The sequence below is a fragment of the Lepidochelys olivacea genome, assembly GCF_965140295.1.
Source record: "Lepidochelys olivacea isolate rLepOli2 genome assembly, chromosome: 2".
Classification (NCBI taxonomy): domain Eukaryota; kingdom Metazoa; phylum Chordata; order Testudines; family Cheloniidae; genus Lepidochelys; species Lepidochelys olivacea.
This window is the reverse complement of record NC_140412.1, coordinates 179,617,483-179,639,526: the sequence shown is the minus strand read 5'-3', so window position 1 is coordinate 179,639,526 and position 22,044 is coordinate 179,617,483. Positions and strand designations below refer to the sequence as shown.

The 22,044-nt window shown below is 38.7% G+C and overlaps 1 protein-coding gene across 3 annotated transcripts in view; it reads right to left on the bottom strand.

Annotated features, from left to right (window-relative positions):
• Positions 1-2,204: 2,204 nt before the first annotated feature.
• VPS41 (VPS41 subunit of HOPS complex) overlaps positions 2,205-22,044 on the bottom strand; it is a 173,253-nt gene continuing 153,413 nt past the window's right edge. For all 3 annotated transcript variants that reach the window (XM_084621271.1, XM_084621272.1, XM_084621273.1), the window contains 4 exons: positions 7,775-7,874; positions 6,884-6,928; positions 5,359-5,438; positions 2,205-3,550 (listed from right to left, as the gene is read on the bottom strand). In XM_084621271.1, the coding sequence (XP_084477397.1) occupies positions 3,470-3,550; positions 5,359-5,438; positions 6,884-6,928; positions 7,775-7,874 (306 nt within the window). In that variant the 3' untranslated portion in view covers positions 2,205-3,469. The remainder of the gene's footprint in view (positions 3,551-5,358; positions 5,439-6,883; positions 6,929-7,774; positions 7,875-22,044) is intronic.

Below are 22,044 nucleotides of genomic sequence, written 5' to 3'. Positions count from 1 at the left end.
TTTATTTCAAATATGACCAGGATCTAGGTCAAAGTGGCTGTGAAGGGACTGTCATTTTTGAATGTTAGACGTATGAGTCTGCTCTGAAAAGTGACTAAAAATTGAACATATCTTATTTACTGCCATTGTGCATATTTAGAGTCACAGCTGCGGACTTCAGTGATCTAAAGTAACTGCCTTTTACTTCTGTTGGCACTGTAGCCAAAACAGCTGGCTGAGCTGCTCCTTGTATAGAAACAGGATGCTAAGTTCTACAGAGCTACACCTGTGTACTACACTGAGGACAATAGGACTGTACAGATACCACTGAAGGTGTAGTAAGATGAAGAGCATTGGGCACCGCACAGCATCAAGCCTTTATCTTTAGTGGTGACATGGGGAAGGAAAGAACCCAGCTTGATCTGTACAGTCCAGGGCTGGCAAGTACCAAAACCTCTTTATTTATGAAAAGAACACATCTGATATGGAGTCAGTGAACTAACAATAGATATGAAACCCCATGCTGCCATTTATAGTGACTTTGAAGTCCTAGGGTGAAATTTTGAAGTCAATAGCAAAACTCCCATTTACTTCACTGGGACCAGGATTTCACCCCAGAATCCAGTCACTGACTTCACTGGGAGATATCTGCATGCAACTGAGGATGAGCAAGGCTTTAAACCGCTGATATCCCAAAGCAAATGCATAGTTCTCAAAATAAAACAGGAAGACTGAAAAAGTTAAGTGAAGCCTGATCATTATTGAAATACATTTACCGGGACAGCCCACTTAAGTGAAATTGGCTGAGCCATCCTTATCTACCCACAATGCAGTACTGTAAAATTAGGTGCATTACAAGGCCTGACACTTTCTTCTGAAGCACCTGGCATCGGTTACTGTTGAATGATAAAGGACTAGATTGGAATTGTTGTACTGGATCATTCCTATGTACCTTTATAAGTTAGCTTACCTTGGCCTGAAGTGGGAACTGCAGGCATGTTGATAAATTAACAGCTCATCGAATTCCACTGGAGCTTCAGTAAACACTATTCTAGTCTCTGCTGAAATGTTCTGTAACTTTTTATGGCTACTTCTCAGCCCAAACCTGATTTTTAAAAGAAAAGCACCTGGGTAGCTGAATATTTTAGACCAGTGGTTTTCAACCTTTTTTTTCATTTGCAGACCCCTGAAAATTTTAGAATGAAGGTGCAGAACCCTTTGGAAATCTTAGACACACTCTGCGGACCCCCAGGGATCTGCGGACCACAGGTTGAAAATCATTGTTTTAGACATGAACCTGGGATGCATCCTATGATTTAAAAAGCTTTTCAGAAAAAAATACGTGCATGTGAGGGGCCACCCTTCACCTTATGAAGGAAGAAGGTAATGAGCTCTTTTGGGTTCAGCCAGCACTAACCTGCAAGGCTTGTTCTGCCTGGAGGGAGGAACCTTAAAAAGTAAAAGCCTGCCACAAGAAGAGACAGTAACTGGGGAAGACTGCTATACCTCAGACACAGGTGATTAGAGGGAGAGAGATCAAGCAAGAGGGAGACAGTTGCTGCCCCAGCTGCCCCTGAGATTCCCTGTATCAGGTAGAGACCAAATGTGCCTCCCCCACAAAAAAAGGCGGGGCCACCAGGGAAGAGGTGTTGTTTAAAGAAGGACTCTAACCCTGATTAGGACAATAAAAAGCCTACAGACAATCCGGAACCAAGAGGGATGACAGATATGGGCCATGAGGCTAAGCACCTCTTTTCCCCCCTTTCTTTACTTTGTTCCTCCCTGCCCTTAGAGAAGGGGAAGAGAACTTCTTTTTGGAGAGATTCTTATACACCCCCAACAGGGGAAGGACTCTTATGTCAGAGAAAGGAAGCAACCCAAATCGTGGTCAGGTGGGGACCCAATGGGCACTTCTTATTGAATCAAAATTAGCACATTTATAGCTCTGGAACGTGAAAAGGGTGGTCCCTGAATGAAATAAAAGTGAAAGAAGCTTTGGGCTTAGAGAACATTCTGACTGAAGATCTATGCAGGGATTTAAAATTACTTGCAAAATGTACAGTATGTGTAAGTCTATAAGGTATGCATGGTCGCAAGTGGTAGCAGGCTAGCAATTCAAGTCACTGAACACTACTAAGCCTTAGGGAATTTAAGACCAAGTTGAAGTAAACAAACAACTTCTTTGCTTTAAATTATGATAAAATTCTGATCCATATGACACCATGTTGCATAATGGAACACTTACAATTTTATTTCCAATATTAATTGATACACAGCATTACTATCACCAGATGTAACAAAGCCCATTTATAATGTACCTGTAAAGCATCAACAGGGGTCAACAAAAAATGAAGCACTGATTTGTTAAATACTTTGGGCCACATCCTCAGATGATGTAAATTAGCATTGCTTCATTGATCTCAAGGGTGTGATGCCAATTTACATCAGCTGAGGAGCTGACTCTGTCACTTACGAAGGTGAAAGAAGATAGACAAGAGTGATCAGTTGAAGAGCTCATATATACTGCATGCATATTTTACATATACCAGAAAGGTGGCAATAATGCTGAAGAGGTGGTATCTATATAATTTTTTCATCTTTTGAAGATTGATCCCCCTTGGATCTATATGTTGCATGTCAACAATAAAAACTGAGCATCAGGGAAACAAGAAAAAAAATCACTGCATCATTGTAAACTATAGTTATTTGACCTCCTCTCTTTTGGTTTATGATGTCACAGGAAGCTCTTGGAGATATTTTCTTGTAAAGCCCAGATGTTTTTCTATATTTGAGCAACTCAAGAGATATACCGTCGTTATAGTTTTTAAGCAACAGACTAAAGGCGCTCACTGGTAACATTTAAAAACTTTCCAGTAAAAAAAAAAAAAAAAAGAAGGATTTGCTTAACATAGTGAATATCTATACAAACGAAAGCACCATGGAGGTCATGTCTGCAAATTATATAAAATAACCAGTTTCTAACAAGATGGGTGAAAATGTAGTCACTGGAACTTATTAATAACTTATTTATTTAGGTATCAATTCAGAAAGGCCCTAACTTTAAGTATTTGAGCAGGCCCACTGAAATCAATGAGAACTACACATGCTGACCTTGCATACAAATTTCTAACTGTGGTTTCCGATTTGGTTTCAAACTGTGGTACACCTATTCTGTAATGCAATGTGCCAAGAATAATCTCCAAATTTAATTGTTTCTATTTAGGTTTATATTTTCATTACTTATTGAAGAACAAGCATATGACTGGTGAAATCTGCATTGTGTAACAAAGATATACCAGGTGAATATATATTGTTTTTGCCACTTTTCTTTCTGAAGATATAGAAGGAAATTTCAGTAAATTGGATAATTTTTAGAAATTTGTTTTAAATCACACTCAGAATTATATACAGTCTCTTAACAGCATCATCATCAATGGCTTAGTGCCACAAAACGGTTGTCATAGACATGCGTGAGAGTATATGGAGAATGCTATTTTTTCATTTCTAAGATCGCACTGCCTGGTCCTCTGTGCTTAGCACTGCAGATGTTGCAGAACTGCAATGGGGACATCTGGAAATTTAAAAGAAAGGTATGTTAGTTAGATACTAACCTATATTCTGCAACAAAACAACTATCATATGAAAATTTACCTCAGGATTTTTGGAAAGTAAATGTAAGTCACTCCATGAATTCTATAGCTCTGTAGTGAGTGCATATTTCCTGTGCACATTCACACTTATACATAGGAAGGCAGTATAACAGAATGTATTATGCATATTATAATTATGCTTGGAGCCAAGAAGCAGTATATTTCTCCTTGTCTTTGCAGGTGCTCTAAAAGACACACACATACACACACACACACACATATATATAAAAACAAACACGTATTGAAGCCAAATTCTGCCTGTATGAGGATTAAATACTTATGTGAATAGCTATGTGGAACAAAAACAGCACAAATTACTTGGCATGCTGTCCTTGCTCTTTGGAAGATCTGTGCTGGTGGATCTGGCTGTGAGTAGATTTCTGAGCCACATCCCCAGATGGTGTGGATTGGTATAGCTTCATTGATTTCAAGGGAGCTAGGCTGATTTGTACTAGCTGAGGATCTGGGCCAGAGTCTCTATGTTTTGCTATCCAAATCAAACATTTTTAAACTTGTACTTTTACCCTCATATGTTCCTTATTTTTGCATTATTCTTCCTCCAATATGCCCCACTATGCCTATATGCATCAAGCAGGCTTCCTATAACTATAACCGGCACGGCACCAAACTGCAACTGCTCAGCAGAAACTCTGAGGACCAACAGCTAAACACAAGACTATTAAGACTCCTACAGTACCAATTACAATAAAGGTCAATTTTTTTAAAACAAATCCCCGTAAAATGTTATCTACCCCTCTCTGTCCAGGACCAAATTTTCAGACTGGCTTTTGGCATCCTGGTCTTTCAGCCAAAATTTGACTATTCTTCAGATAATCTAGTTCATAGTAATTATTGCTAATAAATATTGTCTGGTCCAACACCAAATTGCAAAGAAATAATTGCTTTTAAGAGAAAAAATTAAGAGGCTTTATTATTATGGGAACACGCTAGTAAAATAAAGCTCTCTCTGATAAATACTTAAATATATAATTTTTGGTGTGCGAATATTGAGATGCCTTGTTTAGTTTGTTACATTTGCTAGAGGAAGTAGTTCTATAAAACTTTACGACAAAACAGATTTAAGTAAAAAAAAATCTTAAATTCCAATTGTTTTTCCTGTTTTATTAACTTTTGATGCTTTTATTTCTAAATCCCTGTCCAAATTTATTTATTTATTATATATAAAAGTTATTTATTGTGTTTTCACTTTACAGTCAAACAATTTAATTCAACAGATAAAGAAAAAAATTCTCAGCAGAAAAGTGAATATAAAAAAAAATTATTTAAATATTTATTCACTAAAACATGAAGATGTTTTCCCTCTAAAATCAATGAAATTAAGTTTCTTAAGAAATTGTTTTATTCTGGAATGTAATTAAATTAAAACACGTCTTAGAGAGCTGCTATAGAAAGGTTTTAAAAAATCAAATGGCTCATTCACTAAGTCTGTAAAATGCATTTCATATTCAGATTTGAGAAAAATCAAAATATTTGTCTTGTCTAAGAGTAGCATGTTTCATTTAAATTATCTGTATTTTGATTGCAGTTGGGTTAGCCACCATTCTCCTAGATACATACTGAGATACAGTCAGGAATAACTGTAATAATAATTTTATAATCCCCGACAAGCATGCGCCCTTCTCTGTGGATGGCAAAAGCAAATCATTTGTCCTTTTATCCTTGATGAAGGTGATCTCTCATATCCACAGAGATTAAGTTGGTTGCTTACTGTGCTAGGTACAGGGAGGCACTCCTTGTGAAACATATGCCTGCAATGGAACACTGTCACACTGAAGGATTTGGATGCATCTGAGGGGAAGAAAATAAATACGTTACAATGAGATAGGGAAACAAGAGAGCTGATGGTTATAATAAATTTACCTTACCTATGCAAAAGATACTGACATATGCCATTATTTATGCAGAATAATAGTAACATCTTACATTTAAGTTGCATCCTTCAGCTTAACGTATTCCAACAATTCTACAGATTATTATAGGTGGCACAGGTAGCGCTACAGTTAACACTGCCGAACACTTTCCATCATGAAATACCATTTTCTAGTGCTTATAACTTTGCTAAACTTGATACATTTGGGCTGAAATTTTCTATACTACACGTAAGGCTGATTTTTTTTTTTTTTTTGGGTGTAGGGAGGGAAGGTCAGCTAAAACAGTTCAACCATTTCTGAGAACAAGGTAAGGGAAAATACATTGTTTATTGTGTTTTGTTAAGAAAAATTTCTACAACTGTTTGTTGAGAAGCTCTAGCACCTCCACGGTTTGGAGCAAGGACTTGAAATTTGGCAAGGGCCTGCTCTGCAGTCAGAGATGTGTTTTTTGATGTCCCCATGAAAATTCGCCCAAGTTATAAGCCTCTGAATAATTCTTATAGCACATATACGACAAAGCCCTGGTTGGGATGATTTAGTTGGGGATTGGTCCTGCTTTGAGCAGGGGGTTGGACTAGATGACCTCCTGAGGTCTCTTCCAACCATGATATTCTAGGATTCTATGATTCTATATATTGTCCACAAATACACACAAGAATCACCTCACCAGTCATTAATATGAAGTTTTTAATGCATTAAAAACAGGCGGCCAACCATCACTGAAACATCCTCCTCCTCGTCCAGATTTTCTGCCTGCGCTAGGTTTGATGTTGGTGGAGGTGAACACAGTACAGCTACATTGTGAAGCTAGCTCATGGTCTGACAAAACCATTTCAGTTCTACTTTCTCTTCTATGCTATGTCAACATCAATTTGGCAGATGATGAAGAAAAAACAAAACTGAAATGAAAATGCTTCCTCGAATGCTCTGTGCCACTGCTCAGTAACTGTCTTTATCACTAAGAAGAAAGTAATCTTATTCAAATACTCAGCCATAAGTATTCTCAGTTGGAGGGCTCAGGCCAACTTATTCTATTGAATCAAGCTATAACCTTCTCATGCTGAGGAACAAGTGAAAAAAAAAAACTATACATATTTTTTGTGTTATAGCGCCCTCCCAAAATATGTATCTTTTATAAATAATGCTTTGCTGAATTTCTATTTTCAGGGCTAATCTCAGAAAATGTTTTAAAACTGCAGTCTGTTATAAGAGAAGTGAAAATATCTTAGCACTGAATGAAGCGATGTTTTTTTCAAATGCTCAGATAGTAACAGGCTTATTCCATGAACAACAATAATTTTTGATTTATATTTCCAAAAAAAGGATTCTCTCACAAGGTCTCTTTCCCACCAAATGTCTTACCTGAAGGAAGTATAGGGGAAAGACACGATTCACAGATATTCTCCTCTGTAAGAAAACAAATATTTTAAAAATAATGACAAAAAACATTTTGTTATCGTCATGCCTCAAGCAGATATGGCCCTCTCTTTACTAAAGAAATTCCAGCATTCAATGCTGCATTTTGAAGAATTATTTATTTATAATGCTCTATGCAGTCTATTAAAAATTTAAGTATGAAACAGAAGCAGCCTTATTGTCAGCATGAAAATATGCAGTAAGGTGCTCAAATTCTGTGGAGAATGGACCATTTAAACACCTAGATTGACAGTCAGATCAGAGCTGTAAACCTACAGGAAGAGCTTTGAAAGAGGTTAAAAAAATAGGGCAGTTTTTTCCCCGTGTACAGTATCCTGTGTCAGACGCTCTGATCCTCTGACTTTACAAATGTCAGGCTCTCTCGTGTTGGAATTATCATTGCATTTCCTTGATGCACAAGTTACACAACTGTTTACACAACTGCTGATTTTTTTTTTTATCATTGGTGCTTTTGAAATCGTTTCAGGTATCTTTAAAAGCTGTGTTGTAATTTCTTGTTTAGGTTACATATTCTGATTAAGGGAACATTTGTGTAGCCGACAGGTCCCAGTAGGCAATACTTTTTATCTTGATCAGAACAGAGACAACTTGGATCAAGATAAAGTACCTGAAACTGGGACCTGTAGTTTCCAGATGCTAGCAATTCCTCATTAAAGATGAGGGCTAGCAGCATCCCATTCCATTTTCTGTAAATTAGGTATGAGGCCCAGGCCCTTGGCAAGCTTCCAATATGGTCCTTGGTTAGGCACCCATAGTTCAAAAGCAAAGAATATTGCTCAACAGTTTTGAAGGCTACTGCATTTTGTTTGTACCCACCATCCACACGGATGCCTTTCATTTGAGTTCGGTGCATTTTCTTCAATAGGGACAACGAGTCTGCAACAAGTATCTTCTTGCATCCCTCACGTAGCAAAATCTATCACAAAGTACACAACCAGATAAGATTGTGAAGTCAATTACCATACATGCAGATGGAGAAAACTGCACTCAGACCTTGTCATACATGATGAGGCCAACCTTAAAAACTTCTCATTTGACTAACAAGAAATGCCACCTCAGTACTTAAAGCATTCCCTATATCAGTGCTTCGCAAGTTCTAAACCTTGGGATTCCCTGTGAAACAAAGGCTTTTCTACACTACAGGGGGAGATCGATCTAAGTTACACAACTTAAGCTACGTGAATAACATAGCTGAGGTCGACCTACTTAGATCTACTTACTGCGGGGTCCACACTATGCAATGTCAATTGGAAACACTCTCCTGTCGACTCCCCTTGCGCTTCTCATTCAGGTGGAGTACAGGAGTCGATGGGAGACTGCAGTTGATTTAGCGGGTCTTCACTAGACCCGCTAAATTGACTGACAATTGACAGACAATTGACTGATTGCTGCACGTCGAACCCCTGGTAAGTATAGACAAGGCCTAAGAAATGTTTGATTAGCCTCTCCCAAAAAATATCTAAGCAAGCAAAATTTTTAACCATAACCAAACCACAAGCAAAGTTATGAAGTTTCAAAAGACAAACTTAATTAGAAAGGAGGGGAGGGGGTAAAAATTTTTAAATACCCACTCAATTCACTACAATGGATGAACTTGCTTATGGTAAGGTCCCAACGGAAGAAAATCTAAGGGAAAAAGGAGCTTAGGAGAGCTGGAAATTTCTCAAAGGCGCAACAGCAAACTATCCCAACATGAAGGAAAGATATGTAGAATACTAAGAGGCCACTATGGCTGCATCAGGAACTCTTTAATGACCTGCACATCAAAAAGGGGTCCTACGAAAAGTGTAAACGTAGAAAAATTTCTAAGGATGAGTATGAAAGAGTAGCACAAATAGGCAGGAACAAAATCTGAAAGGCTAAAGCACAAAATGTGTTAGACTTACCAAGGGACATAAAATGTAATAAGAGGTTGTATATTATATACATTATATATTATATATGTGAGTTGTATATCTCACATTAGCAGTGAGAGAAAGACCAATAAAAATGTAGGTCATCTACTTAGTATGGACAGAGAACTACTAATACATGACATCACGAAGGCTGAGGTGTTTAATGCCTACTTTGCTTCAGTCTTCACTAAAAATGTAAATTGTGACTAGATACTTAACACAATTAATATTAACAAGGGGAAAGAAACATTAGGTTAAAGAGAGAAAGAATGGGTTAAAGAATATTTACATAAGTTAGATGTATTCAAGTCAGTGAAACCTGATAAAATTCACCCTAAAGGTACTTAAGAAACTAGCTGAAACAATCTTGGAACCATTAGCAATTATCTTTGAGACCTTAAGAAGGAAGGGTAAGGTGCCAGAGGACTGAAGAAGAGTTAATATAGTATTTATCTTTTAAATGTACTCATCAGCCTAAGTTCAATAGCTGGAAAGATATTGGAACAAATTATTAAACAACCAATTTGTAAGCACCTAGAGGATAAAAGCATTATAGGTAATAGCGAACATGGATTTGTCAAGAACAAATCATGCCAAAATCAACCTAATTTCCTTCTCTGAAAAGGTTACTGGCCTAATGGATGGAGGGAAGCAGTAGAGGTAGTATATCTTGGTTTTAGTAAGGCTTCTGACAGTCTCCTATGACATTCTCATAAACAAACTACAGAAATGTGGTCTAGATGAGATTACTATAAAGTAGGTGCAAAACTCCTTGAAAGACCATACTGAGAGTAGTTATCACTGGTTCACTGTCTAACTGGGGTGATGAATCTAGTGGGATCCTGCCGGGTCTGTCCTGGGTCCAATACTATTCAATATTTTCATTAATGACTAGGATTACGGAGTGGAGCACATGCTTATAAAATCTGTTGATTACTCCAAGCTGGGAGGGGTTACTAGCATTTTTTAAGACAAGATTAGAATTCAAAAACAACCTCAATAAATTGGAGAATTGGTCTGAAATCAACAAGAAGAAATTCAAGACAGAGAAGTGCAAAGTACTACAGTTAGAAAGGAACGAAAATCAAATGCTTAACTACAAAATGGGGAAAAACTGGCTTGGTGGGAGTACTGCTGAAAAGGATCTGTGAGTTATAGTGGATGACAAATGTGAGTCAACAATGTGATGCACTTGCAAAAAAGGCTAATTTCATTCTGGGGTGCAGTCACAAGAGTTTCATATGTAAGACATGGGAGGTAGTTGTCCTGCTCTACTTGGCATTCATGAGGCCTCAGCTGGAGTACTGTGGACAAACTGGAGTGCATTAGGAAAGATGTGAACAAATTGGAGAGATTCCAGAAGAGAGCTACAAAAGGATAAAAGGTTTAGAAAACCTGACCTGTGAGGAAAGGTTAAAAAAACTGGCTGTGTTTAGCCTTGAGAAAAGAAAACTGAGGGGGGACTTAACAGTTTTCAAATATGTATAAGGTTGTTATAAAGAGGATGGTGATCAATTGTTCTTTGTGAAGGTAGAACAAGAATAATGGGCTTAATCTGCAGCAAGGGAGATTTGGGTTAGATAGTAGGAAAAACTTGCTAACTATAAGCAGAGTTACATACTAGAATAGGCTTTCAAAGGAAAGTTGGGGGGTTTTAAGAACAGGTTAGACAAACACCTGTCAGAGATGGTTTAGGTATACTTGGTCCTGCCTCAGTGCAGTCGGGGTGAGGCTGGGGGGAGGGCGCTGGACTACATGACTTATTAAGGTCCCTTCCAGCCACTCTTTTCTATGCTTCTAGAATCACATTGGTCCCTTCTGGCCTTATAATCTATGAATTCAGCTCTTCTAGCTGGCAAGACAGGTTAAGTAAGCCACTCAAGATGAATGATTGAAGGTATCAGCAAGGGGACAACTCATCATTAAGGAAAATTTTCTTCAGCACGTTTGTCCACATGGATTCCCTTCTTGATGTGCACACTTCCCATGAGCACAAGATCGATTAATTTGGTCAGCAGTGTCAGCTGGAGCCATGACTGCACCCTGCATGTCCTTGCTCCCCACCCTCCTCCAAGGGCGTAAAGGGCTGAGCAAGGCCATCAACAACCTGGGTGTATTCCTGAATGATTTTGTCCTGTTGATGTAAAATGACAATGCCCTTATTACATCAAGTGTGAAGTTTAGCTTCCCCTGGGGTGGAATGAGGATTCGGAAAGAAAATGGGAGGTGAATGGATTGGTTTATATGGAACTCTGACACAACCTTGGGCAGAAACGTGAGGTGAAGTCTGAGAGCCACCTTGTCCTTATGAAACTGTATAAGGAGTACCTGTTATCTTCCCTACCCTTTACACTGATGTAATAGTCATTAACAAAAGCCTTCATAGACAGGTGATATAAAAAACAGGTTGCTAAAGGATCAAAAGGAGGACCCATCACCTTGCTAATACTATACTGAGGTTTCCAAAGAGGAAAGGGGCTCCCACAAAGAAGGAAAAACATGAATGATGTCCTTGGGGAATCTAGCCCTGGAGCGTGGAAAAAAATAGTATGGCCCTGGATAGGAGGGTGATATGCAGATATTGCTACTAAGTGGACCCTTATGGAGCTGCTGGAAAGTCCAGATTTGTTTCAGGGCAAGTAAATAGTCCAATATTGCTGAAATTGGAGACGTCAAGAGCGAAAGCTGGTACTGACATGCCGAAATAGAGAACCTCTTCCAGTTAGCTTTGTAGATCAGTACTTGTGGTTCTAATTAACACACACTGGCACACTGTGCAGAGAAAAGGCGCATGCTGCAGAAGGTTCAGTCTCATTGCCACAGGCGGTCAGAAGGATAGTTGGGCCTGCTTGGTCCTTTAGGCCCTTGCTGGTGATGGGGAGGGCACAAGGATATCTAAGATGCAGGCACAGCCCCAGCAGACACTACTGGCCAAAAGAAACCAATCTTGTATAATTAGGGTACATGTCTTCCAAGAATGGAATCCATATGGACAATCAGTGGATGAATTTGCACTTATGCTCCAAATTTCAAGACTCAAGTTAGTATATTACCAAGATAAAGGCACCTCACTTCCATAAGAAAGACGAGTTTGCTGAGAAGGGATAATAAATCCTATTGAAAATACTGACAGCCCCATTTCAAATCTGGAAGCTGCAGGCATGCTCTGATTCAGTCAGATGAGCCAACACTTCTGAACCAGGAGCAATCACCCATACCACATGGAGAGCTGCACATTGTCTACTGCTGGCTCTCTCAGTCCTCTGCCTTTTATAATTGATAACAGAAGTCAAACCTCATGGCCCCAAGATAATCCCAAGGTGTCTTCATGCCCCAGAAAACTACTAGAAGCTGCATCATGGGGCACCTTTGTAATCACCAAGCCTGATTCCAAGCAAGAATTTGTCGTCTTCCCACAGAGAGCAGAATTCTTTCAAAATACACTACCATAAAAGCTGTAGCCTTCCCACTATCTCCCTTGCTCCTCCCACACCTCCTCACTTCTCACCCCCACAAAAAGGGGGGTGGACAGGCATTTTCCTACAGTGCCCCACCACTTCCAACCAATCACTTATATCCTCCATCCTATACCCACGTTCATTACTCCTTTCCCAAGATCCTGGTCTCTCTCCTCCCAGGGGCAACTTCCTTGCCCTCATCCCAGCCAATTTGTATCTATACTTAAAACAAAAAACCCCAAAAAATCTAAAAATGGAAAGAGGAAAAAGAGAACCATCATGTTACAATGATTCCTTCTACATCCTCCAAGAAAAGGCACTTGGGAACACATTACATGTACTAAACATTTCCAAAACACTTACAACTAAGATCCTTCCAAGTTTATTTTTGTTCAAATGTCTTTCGCACTGACAAGTCATTTATACAGAAGCTTTGGGTGCCAAGAAAATTAATCAAAGCTTTAGCTTTCATATTTTCTTAGTGAAAGTCTCAGTCCTTCTGCATTTCTCTAATGCACTTCATTAGATGGACATTATTGTTCAGCAATACTGTAAAATGCAAGCCTGGAATCAATGACGTTGAATTATGTACAGTATTATTAAACAGTCCCAAACTATGCAGAACCAAGGAAGACATTTAAATTTCCACATGAAGCATGTTTATGCAAATATAACAACCCTGAATAAGTCCCAAGTTCCCATTTTTCTATACTGCGTGGATGGTTTGAAATAAATAATTTCCATGAAACCAGTTTTCAAACAGCACTCTCGGTCACAGTTTTTAGTTTGACAATCTACAAACAAAATGTGCTGTAAGAGGAGAATGATTGCACCACCACTTCTGATTATCTGTACTCAAGGAAAAAGTGAATAAACTAATCTGGAACACTCAGCTGTATAACTAATTGAAAGAATATATCATAGCAGACTGAATTACAGCTAAGTGAACAGTTTCCAAAAACTGAAATCAGACACTCATAGGTTGCAAATGAATTACAGTATGTAGGACTTCCCAAAAATTAGCTAATTATACATCTGAAGTACATTTTATTAATTCATAGACAATAAATCTCTGAACATTTTAAATTGGGCATGCCAGTGGGTGACAGTCATATTCTCAGGTACTAAATACATCAAAATATTAAATCATACAACCTCAAAACACAATGAACTGAATTCAGTTCTACAATGCATACAAAGTTAAAAACAGTAATACTAACTTTTTAATACCTGCTTTTTTCTCAGGAGACATCTGATTCTGACCCCATGGGTTCTTCCCCCTCTTCATCCAAAAAGGACCACAGTGAAAGACAAATTCCACTTAAAGTATAGAGTAGTGGCTTACACTTTTAAAATGACTTTTAAAAAATGTCTGGAGGCTTTTATGACAGAACAGCTGGATGAAACAAATTTGCAGAACAGGAGCGTTCCCCTATTTTAAATGTTAGAAGTCTTCAAGCTACCACATAGGGATGCATCCCTTATATTTCAGGTGTGTGAATGACAATGCCTTAGGAGGTCTAAACCACTATATGTAGTCCATTCTCATTGCCAGAAGCAATTATTGAAAACAGGACTTTAAAGGAGTTACATTTTACATTTGTTTATGTAATAGAAATGAGTAAAACCAATTAAATCAGAAGAAAAAAATCAAACTACTTGGTACTTAAAAATGTAGGCCGTATATAAGTGTTGAGAAAGAGAAGCTTTAGAATAGATGAACCCGTAGACACATTTATGGCTATGGAAAACCTGTAGAAGACTCACTGTCAAACCTTATTCTGCTAATAATTCAATAGAATAGGCAAGAAAAAAATTACAGTGCAAAGAGGACCTACGTCAGAGCTCAAAATTCCACTGACACAGATTCAGGGAGTTTAAAGACTAACGGGGTAATTTAATAACGACGTACAGAAAAGAGAAGCAATGGAAAAAATGAATCTTTTAAAAGAATCATTTGCCATTATTAGGACGAAAAGGGCATATAGGTAGCCAATCTTGTCTAATGGGACCTAACTCACTAATAGTGAGATAGGGGGGAAATTTACAAAGAAATCATAAATGCAGCAGGATCAAATTCTCTTAGAAGACAAAAAATGATTGTTCCTCTGCAGCAAATGTCCCAGGAACCCTAACTTCCTTTCTAGAAAAGGGTGAAATTATTAAAAGGGAAAAAAATCAGGAGAATGAAACAAGGAGAAAAATGTGAAACTGACACAGTACCTTTCACTTTATTTAATAAATAACCTCATGAACCAAGCCCTTTGAAAATAATGAAACTTTCATCCTCTGTTTTGGTCACATTACACTGCATTTGGGCAGATACTATCAGATAATTTGATGACCAGCCACACAAACTTCCATTTAATTGATAAGGCCTGATTCAGCAAAATACATAAAGATATCCTCAAGTCCATCCCTATTCAGGAAAACACTTAAGCATGTGCTTAAATTTAAGGGCATACTTAAATGCCATGAAAATCAACGAGCACGTCCTTAAATCCTTTCCTGAATTGGGGCCTAAATGAGTTTAAATTTCTGAATGAAATCAAGGAAGAAAGAAGATCTGTCACAACAAAACACACATCATGTAGATATTGTTATCAATAGACTCAGGTAGGCTGTGTGCAAGTTGTGTGTGCCCCCTGGTGGTCACTCTGAGAATCAGCAGCTTATTTATATTGTATTTAGGACAAAATAAGAATGAGGTGGACTGAAATAAACAGAAAACATTCAACATAAATTTTCCAGATGGATTTTTAATCGGCATTCAACCAGTCATGATAGAGAACTTAAGTTCAGTCAATAGAGTTAAGAAAAAAAGGTCACAGTACCTGAGTATAGTCATCAAGTACCTGAGTAGTCAGTTATTAAAAATACTAAAAAAAATTGGTTATATATTTGATATAAATAAAAAAGATCTTAGAGTAAGGGATGTCTTCTGAGCTATCCTTCTGCTACTTGTAGAAAAAAAGGGAATATGAATTAAAATTATTTTTAAAATCAGAGGTACTATCTTAAATTTATCACAATGATGCATATGCAACATTTGCTCACTTCTGTGATTAATGTAAACTAAATTCCACTTTAGTACAACCTGAAGCTGAAGAGACTCCTATTTTATCAATGTGGAAAAAGAGATACGCTTAAACTGTGCAACAAGTGACTGAATAAGAAGAATATTTGTATTGGTCTTTTCTACATCAGAACATTTACTGAGGCAAGGACCATATTTTTGTACATTCTAAAGATAGGTCCACAAAACTTATGTCAAAATGTTCAGATATGAGTGTTTAAAGTTATGTACCTAACTTATACTTAGGCACTTGTAACTTCCACCATCATTTGTAGTAGGGAGGAAACAGACTGAAGTTTGAGAATTTTGGGTCAAGAGAGTTTGCTACAGGTACAGAGGTAAGGTTGTTTGGACTCATCAGCTGTGCAGGTCCATATTTTCAAGTGTTTGAAGTTCTTCAAAGAGTAACCTTAAACTTGAACGTCCTGAGTTTTAAACAGGGGATTTTTAATAACAAAAATGTTCTTGTACTTTTAGAATACTTACATGTTCTTCGATTTAACCAAGTGCAGGTCTGGGAATTTACAGTGTACACAAGATTTTAACCGCAATGAAATACTTTATTCCATAGGAAAATACTTGATATTGGTACTCTAATAGAATTTAAGAGTTGCTGCAATATAATAAATGACTGTGGGTTGGTTGGCAGGGAAATCCTCTATGATACAAGTGTAAGTTAGTTATTAAAGACGTGCTATCAAAATTATTCTACACACAGTCTTTAAAACTAAAGATTGTTTCTGGCTATCTGTTTTCCAAAAAGGACAAAGTTTTAAAGCAACTGAAAACAAACCAGGAATTAAAAATAGTAAATTATTGCTTTATCATCAGAATTTCAATGTAACCTGCTGTAATTTGGTGTGCCTGCCAGAGTTCTGATTGTGATTTAATTATATTTCAAATGCTGGCGGCAGGATAGCAATTTATTCTCCGTTAGATAAACCACCACTCATAGGCCTGTCACTTTTGATGCATGAGTGGACCCACTTGAATGCACAATTTTATAGCAATATAAATTAAAATGCAGTTGTGAGTGGCCTACTTGATTTATGATTTAATATTCATCTCAGTGAAGAGTTAGATTTAAAGAGTTAGATATAAAATACAAGAACTTCCAAGTTGTGGCTTTAGCCTACATTTTATTCAATTTACCACTTCTGGAAGAACCTGAAGAGCAGCTCTGTGTAAGCTCGAAAGCTTGTCTCTCTCACCAATAGAAGTTGATCCAATAAAAGATATTATCTCACTTACTTTGTCTCTCTAAAGTACTAACTAGCAAATAAATACAAGTTTTAACATACCTAACTGACTGAGTTTATTACATAAAAATGCATAAAGATGGGTAATATAGGATTGAACACTGCTGGTGGTGGAGACCATGAGGTAGGAGAGAGTTATTAAAACTAGGGCTAAATAAATAAATAAATCCCACTGTAAGTTATCACTCATTCATCTTAATCCGTAATACCAACAGTTGGAGCAGCCACTGACCTTTTCAGTATACATCATCTAAGGCTGCACAGTGTAGGCCTACACCATCACTGTCCTTAAAGTACAAAGGCCATCTGTGACTTGTTTAAATCAATGCATACATCACACTCCCATGGGTGGACCTAACTAGTGGTAAGAAGGGTGGAAAAATTTGGGAGGAATGTCTTATCAGACAAGGCTTCACTGTAGCTGAAGCAAACATCCTCTCTCCGGCTGGATGGGGAGAAAGAGGAGAGAAGTCAGCATTATTCTTCCCTTTCTGGAGGTGGGGGAGACTGTCCTTCACTCTCTTAGATGACAGACTAAAATAGAATGGAAGGATGACAGATTGTGTCATACTGAAACGAGGTGGCATTGGGCAGAAAGAGACAGGCATGTTGACAGAGAAGGAAAGACAAAACTGGAGTAGGAGATACAAAATATGGATAAGGAGGAGAAATTGGCTGAGATTTTGAAAATACTAGCAGAGAGGGAATTGAATGGGGAATGAGGATTCAAAGCAAATTAAGGAAACTCAAAGTCAGCACATCCACAAAGACTAATTTATCCTTTTTTTTTTGGCAGTCAGGCTAATATAGAGTCCTATTACCATCATAAATATACCAGAGATGCAAAGGATTATATTAGCTTATCTTTACAAAGTAGCTCAAATTAACCTATCCTCACTTTTTCCAGTACCGTACATACCGCAGTCAAGAAGAGGATTTTTCAACTTCAACACTTACAAAATATTTACGTTCATGATAAACACAAATCTTAATTATGGATACAGTGCTCAGATATTACTTCTTGCCATGTCTTTTAGCATGTGTGCGCACACAGACGCACACATGCCAGACAGACACACACACACCTACAGGTAATACAAACCTTAGTTATCCATGAAGAAGACTACCAAAAGAAATTACTACTCATTCTGCCACCACCACCAAATAATGGTGTGGTATAAAGATGCTGGCCCCCTTAGCTGTGTTCTTGACTGCCACACAGTGAACTGCATGGCATTCAACTGATCTACCTCATCATTTAAGCATGAAGGGCTGAGTTGATCATGTTGAGATGTGAATCTGTGTTTCCAAACAAACAAAGCTGGTCAAACCCAATTCTTAGCACTTATCATGGAAAATCCCAAATATGTGTCGCCTCTGTTCAAATTGAGCGCTGCCTGTACCGATTTCTGGCAAGGTAGTTCAGGTGGGCTGATTTATATTCCATTTATGTCTGTCACTGACAGTCTTATTGTGCCACTGATGCTTTTGGTGCCCCTGGCTCGCCAGCTGCGTAGTGGCATTCCTTGGTACACAGAACTTGGAATTCATTGATCTTCCATTCTTATAATATGTCCATACCAAGAAAATGATGATGAAAACAGTTCTTGGGTTTGGCTTTGGATGTGGGCATTTCCTTATCTTGTCCTGCCACTTCATATGGGGCAGCTGACTGACACAACAAGAACAAACGTCAATATGGTGTTCTTCAGCCTTGATCAGTGCCCACATCTCACTTCCACACCACAGAGTTGGTATAGGATCTGCAGGTTTGGAACAAGCAATGTCACAATGTTCCTCACACAGGTTGCTGAAAGGCCTGAAACATGGCAGCAGTTGCTGCTATATAAGCATCCACATCTTTTGAACACCCTCCAGTACTGTCTAGGGTACTGCCCAAATATTTGACAGCTGCCACCTGCTCCATTTCCTATCCAGACAGGTTAATATTAGTTGTAATCTGGAGGCTAAATTTGGTGATAATGGCCAGAAATGTAGTTTTATCTGGATTAACAACCAGACCCATGCATGCTGCTTCTTGCCTGACTGGATCAGCGATCAATTGTGGCAATCACCAAACTGCGCCAATGAGATTATGTCATTGGTGTATTCGAGATCCCAAAGCAGAATGGTGTTCAGTTCAATGCCACCAACATCTGCCTCCTCAAGCTTATCCATCAACCAATCAATGCCGATACCGAACAACAATGGTGTCAGAATATAGCGTTGCTAACCTCTCGTGCAAACAGGCAACCATGCCATGTATCTGCCACTGACTTGAACACAGCTTCCTGTTTCACTGTAGAGCTTGTCTATCAATGACATTATCTTCCCAGGGATGCTGAGATGTCTCTTCAGATCCCACAAGCTTGCTCAATGCACTGAAACAAAGGCCTGAAGGATATCTATGTAAATAGCGTTGTGCATGACTTATTAAATGCAGCTATCTTCTCAAAATGATGTCTTAAGGTAACAATCTGGTTGACAGTGGAACAACCAGATCTACAGACACACTGAGTATCCTGGACTTTGACACCAAGTGCATTGTTGATTCAATACATTAACATGGAAGTGAAGACTCTCCCTGGAACTGACAATAGCGTAATACTTCTATAGCTGCTACATTCAGCCTCATCACCCTTTTTGAACTGAGGTAGAATAACCCTCCTTCTTCCAGTCACTGGGGATGATATTAGTATGCCTGCTGGTCTGGGAGAGTCTTTGCAGTTACAGCACAATACTGTCACCTGTCTTCAGATACTTAGGAGTAATGCTACAAACTCTTGGTGTCTTCCAAGACTTCAATTTATGGACTGCGATCTAGATCTCCTTTTGGTTGAAGTAGGTGGCTCTACGGAACTTCCTGCCCCATAAGTGGAAGAGGGACTGCAAGTGGCGGACAACTAAGCAGTGTCTTGAAGTGATCTTCCCATGGAGGCAACTGTTCCAGCAGACTCTGGACGATGCTGCCATCCTGATTCATTTTATTGAACAAGCTGGTGCCACCTTCCCTGGAAGACACTGTAAAGTTGAAAGCAGGGTGAGAAGATGGTGACTGCAGCAGCCTGTTCTAAAATGGCTGAAGTGAGTCGACCATCACAATTCCTTATCTTTCGTACACGACTTGATGACTCTCTGTAGTCAAACCCATTCAGCCTTAGCTTTTACTCTCGACAAATGTCTTTGAACACCCAAACTGGAGCTTTGCTTTTTCTTTAGCTCCAGGTGGTGTGTACATTTCCTCCCTGATCCATGGATGATGTTTAAAGGGCTGAAGCCCTAGCACTGGGCTTGCGGTGGCCACTAGTGATGACTTGAAACATTGCCTTTCCCTCATCAGATGACAGAGGGAGTGAGACTTAAATCTCTCATGCTTTAGGTCAGTTCAGAACAGAAAACTGTCGGATAGCTTGGTTGCCATAAGAGCTTTGGGGAAATGGGACCAATTTTGGCCCTCTAACTCATAATCAAAGTTGGAGATGCACTTTTTGTCAGCAGAAACTGATGGATTAGAACACCTAGCTATCCCCTAATTTCAAAGATTGTGTGGGTTTGTATCAGAGCTGGTAGGGAAATCTAAAAGAATAAAGATTGACATTTTATGCTTCCAACACATACACTCCCACAAGTGCAGGAAATTCACTCATTACTCACTCATTTTTGATCTCAAGAGTCTTCACGGGGGATAGAAAATAAGGAGGCCATTTAGTTAATACCATACAGACAAATACTATAGGAGTATAATAGTTTTGCCTTTTCGGAATCAAGAGAAGAAGGTTTTGCCAAAGCCAGTGTGGTCTCTAGGGTACCAGTCTGGGAGTCAGGAGAATGGGTTCTGTTCTCAGCTATGCCACTCACTTCTTATGAGACCTTTGCATAAGGTATTTCATCTCTGTTCTCAGTTTCCCCATTTGGAAAATAAGATATAATTGTGAGTAAAGATCATTAACGTGCTTTTAGATGAAAAGATGAAAAATGGCATAAAGACCTGAGCATTAGTATTAATAATAAGGTATGGCAAACAGGTAATTTGGTTTGCTACACAAATTTGAAGAGTCAAATACATGAGCAAGATCCTCAGCTGTATAAATCAGCATAGTTTAATTGAAGCCAATGGAGATACATCAGTTTATAGCAATGGAAAATTTAACATATGGAATCCAGATCTTGTTTGAAAAGTTGCATTTTACACCATCAATGACATTTTAGCAGCAGTCTTATTTCAAGCAGTAGCTTATAGATTCTTTTGTAAGGAGAACTAGTCCCTATATTATTACTTTTTTGCTATACAGCTGTAATTGCAAACCAAGCATAAATTTCATTAAGCCCCCCTAACTTCTATTAGCTCTATGACAGAGGTTCCCAATCTTTTTCTTTCTGAAGCCTCCACATCTTGCTATAAAAAACTCCTCGGCCCACCTGTGCCACAACTGGTTTTCTGCATATAAAGCCAGGGCCTGTATTAGGGGTAGCAAGCAGGGCAATTACCTTGGGCCCCATGCCACAGGGGCTCCTGTGAAGCTACATTGCTCAGGCTTAGGCTTCAGCCCCAGGTGGCGGAGGTCAGGGCCCTGGGCTTCAGCCCTACGCGGTGGGGCTTCGGCTTTCTACCCTGGGTCCCAGTGAGTCTAATGCTGGCCCTGCTTGATGGCCCCCCTAAAACCTGCTCATTTCCCCGCCCAAGGGGCCCCAGACCTCTGGTTGAGAGCCACTGCTCTGTAAGATATATATTTTAGTCCTAGAGCTATCTGGATCTATTCAAAATGAAATCACTTAAAAACCACAAAGCATTTCAAGGCTGTCATAAATATAAAGGGAAGGGTAAACACCTTTAAATCCCTTCTGGCCAGAGGAAAAAACCCTTTCACCTGTAAAGGGTTAAGAAGCTAAGATAACCTCGCTGGCACCTGACCAAAATGACCAATGAGGAGACAAGATACTTTCAAAAGCGGGAGGGAAAAACAAGAGTGAGAGTGAGAGTGTGTGTGTGTGTGTGTGTGTGGTTTTTGCTTGGACCAGAGCAGGAATGCAGGTTAGAACTCCTGTAAAGGGCTAATAAGCAATCTACTTAGATATGTGCTAGATTCTTTATTGTTTAAATGGCTGATAAAATAAACTGTGCTGAATGGAATGTATATTCCTGTTTTTGTGTCTTTTTGTAACTTAAGGTTTTGCCTAGAGGGATTCTCTATGTTTTGAATCTGATTACCCTGTAAGGTATTTACCATCCTGATTTTACAGAGGTGATTCTTTTACTTTTTCTTCAATTAAAATTCCTCTTTTAAGAACCTAATTGCTTTTTCATTGTTCTTAAGATCCAAGGGTTTGGGTCTGTGTTCACCTATGCAAATTGGTAAGGATTTTTATCAAGCCTTTCCCAGGAAAGCGGGTGTAGGGC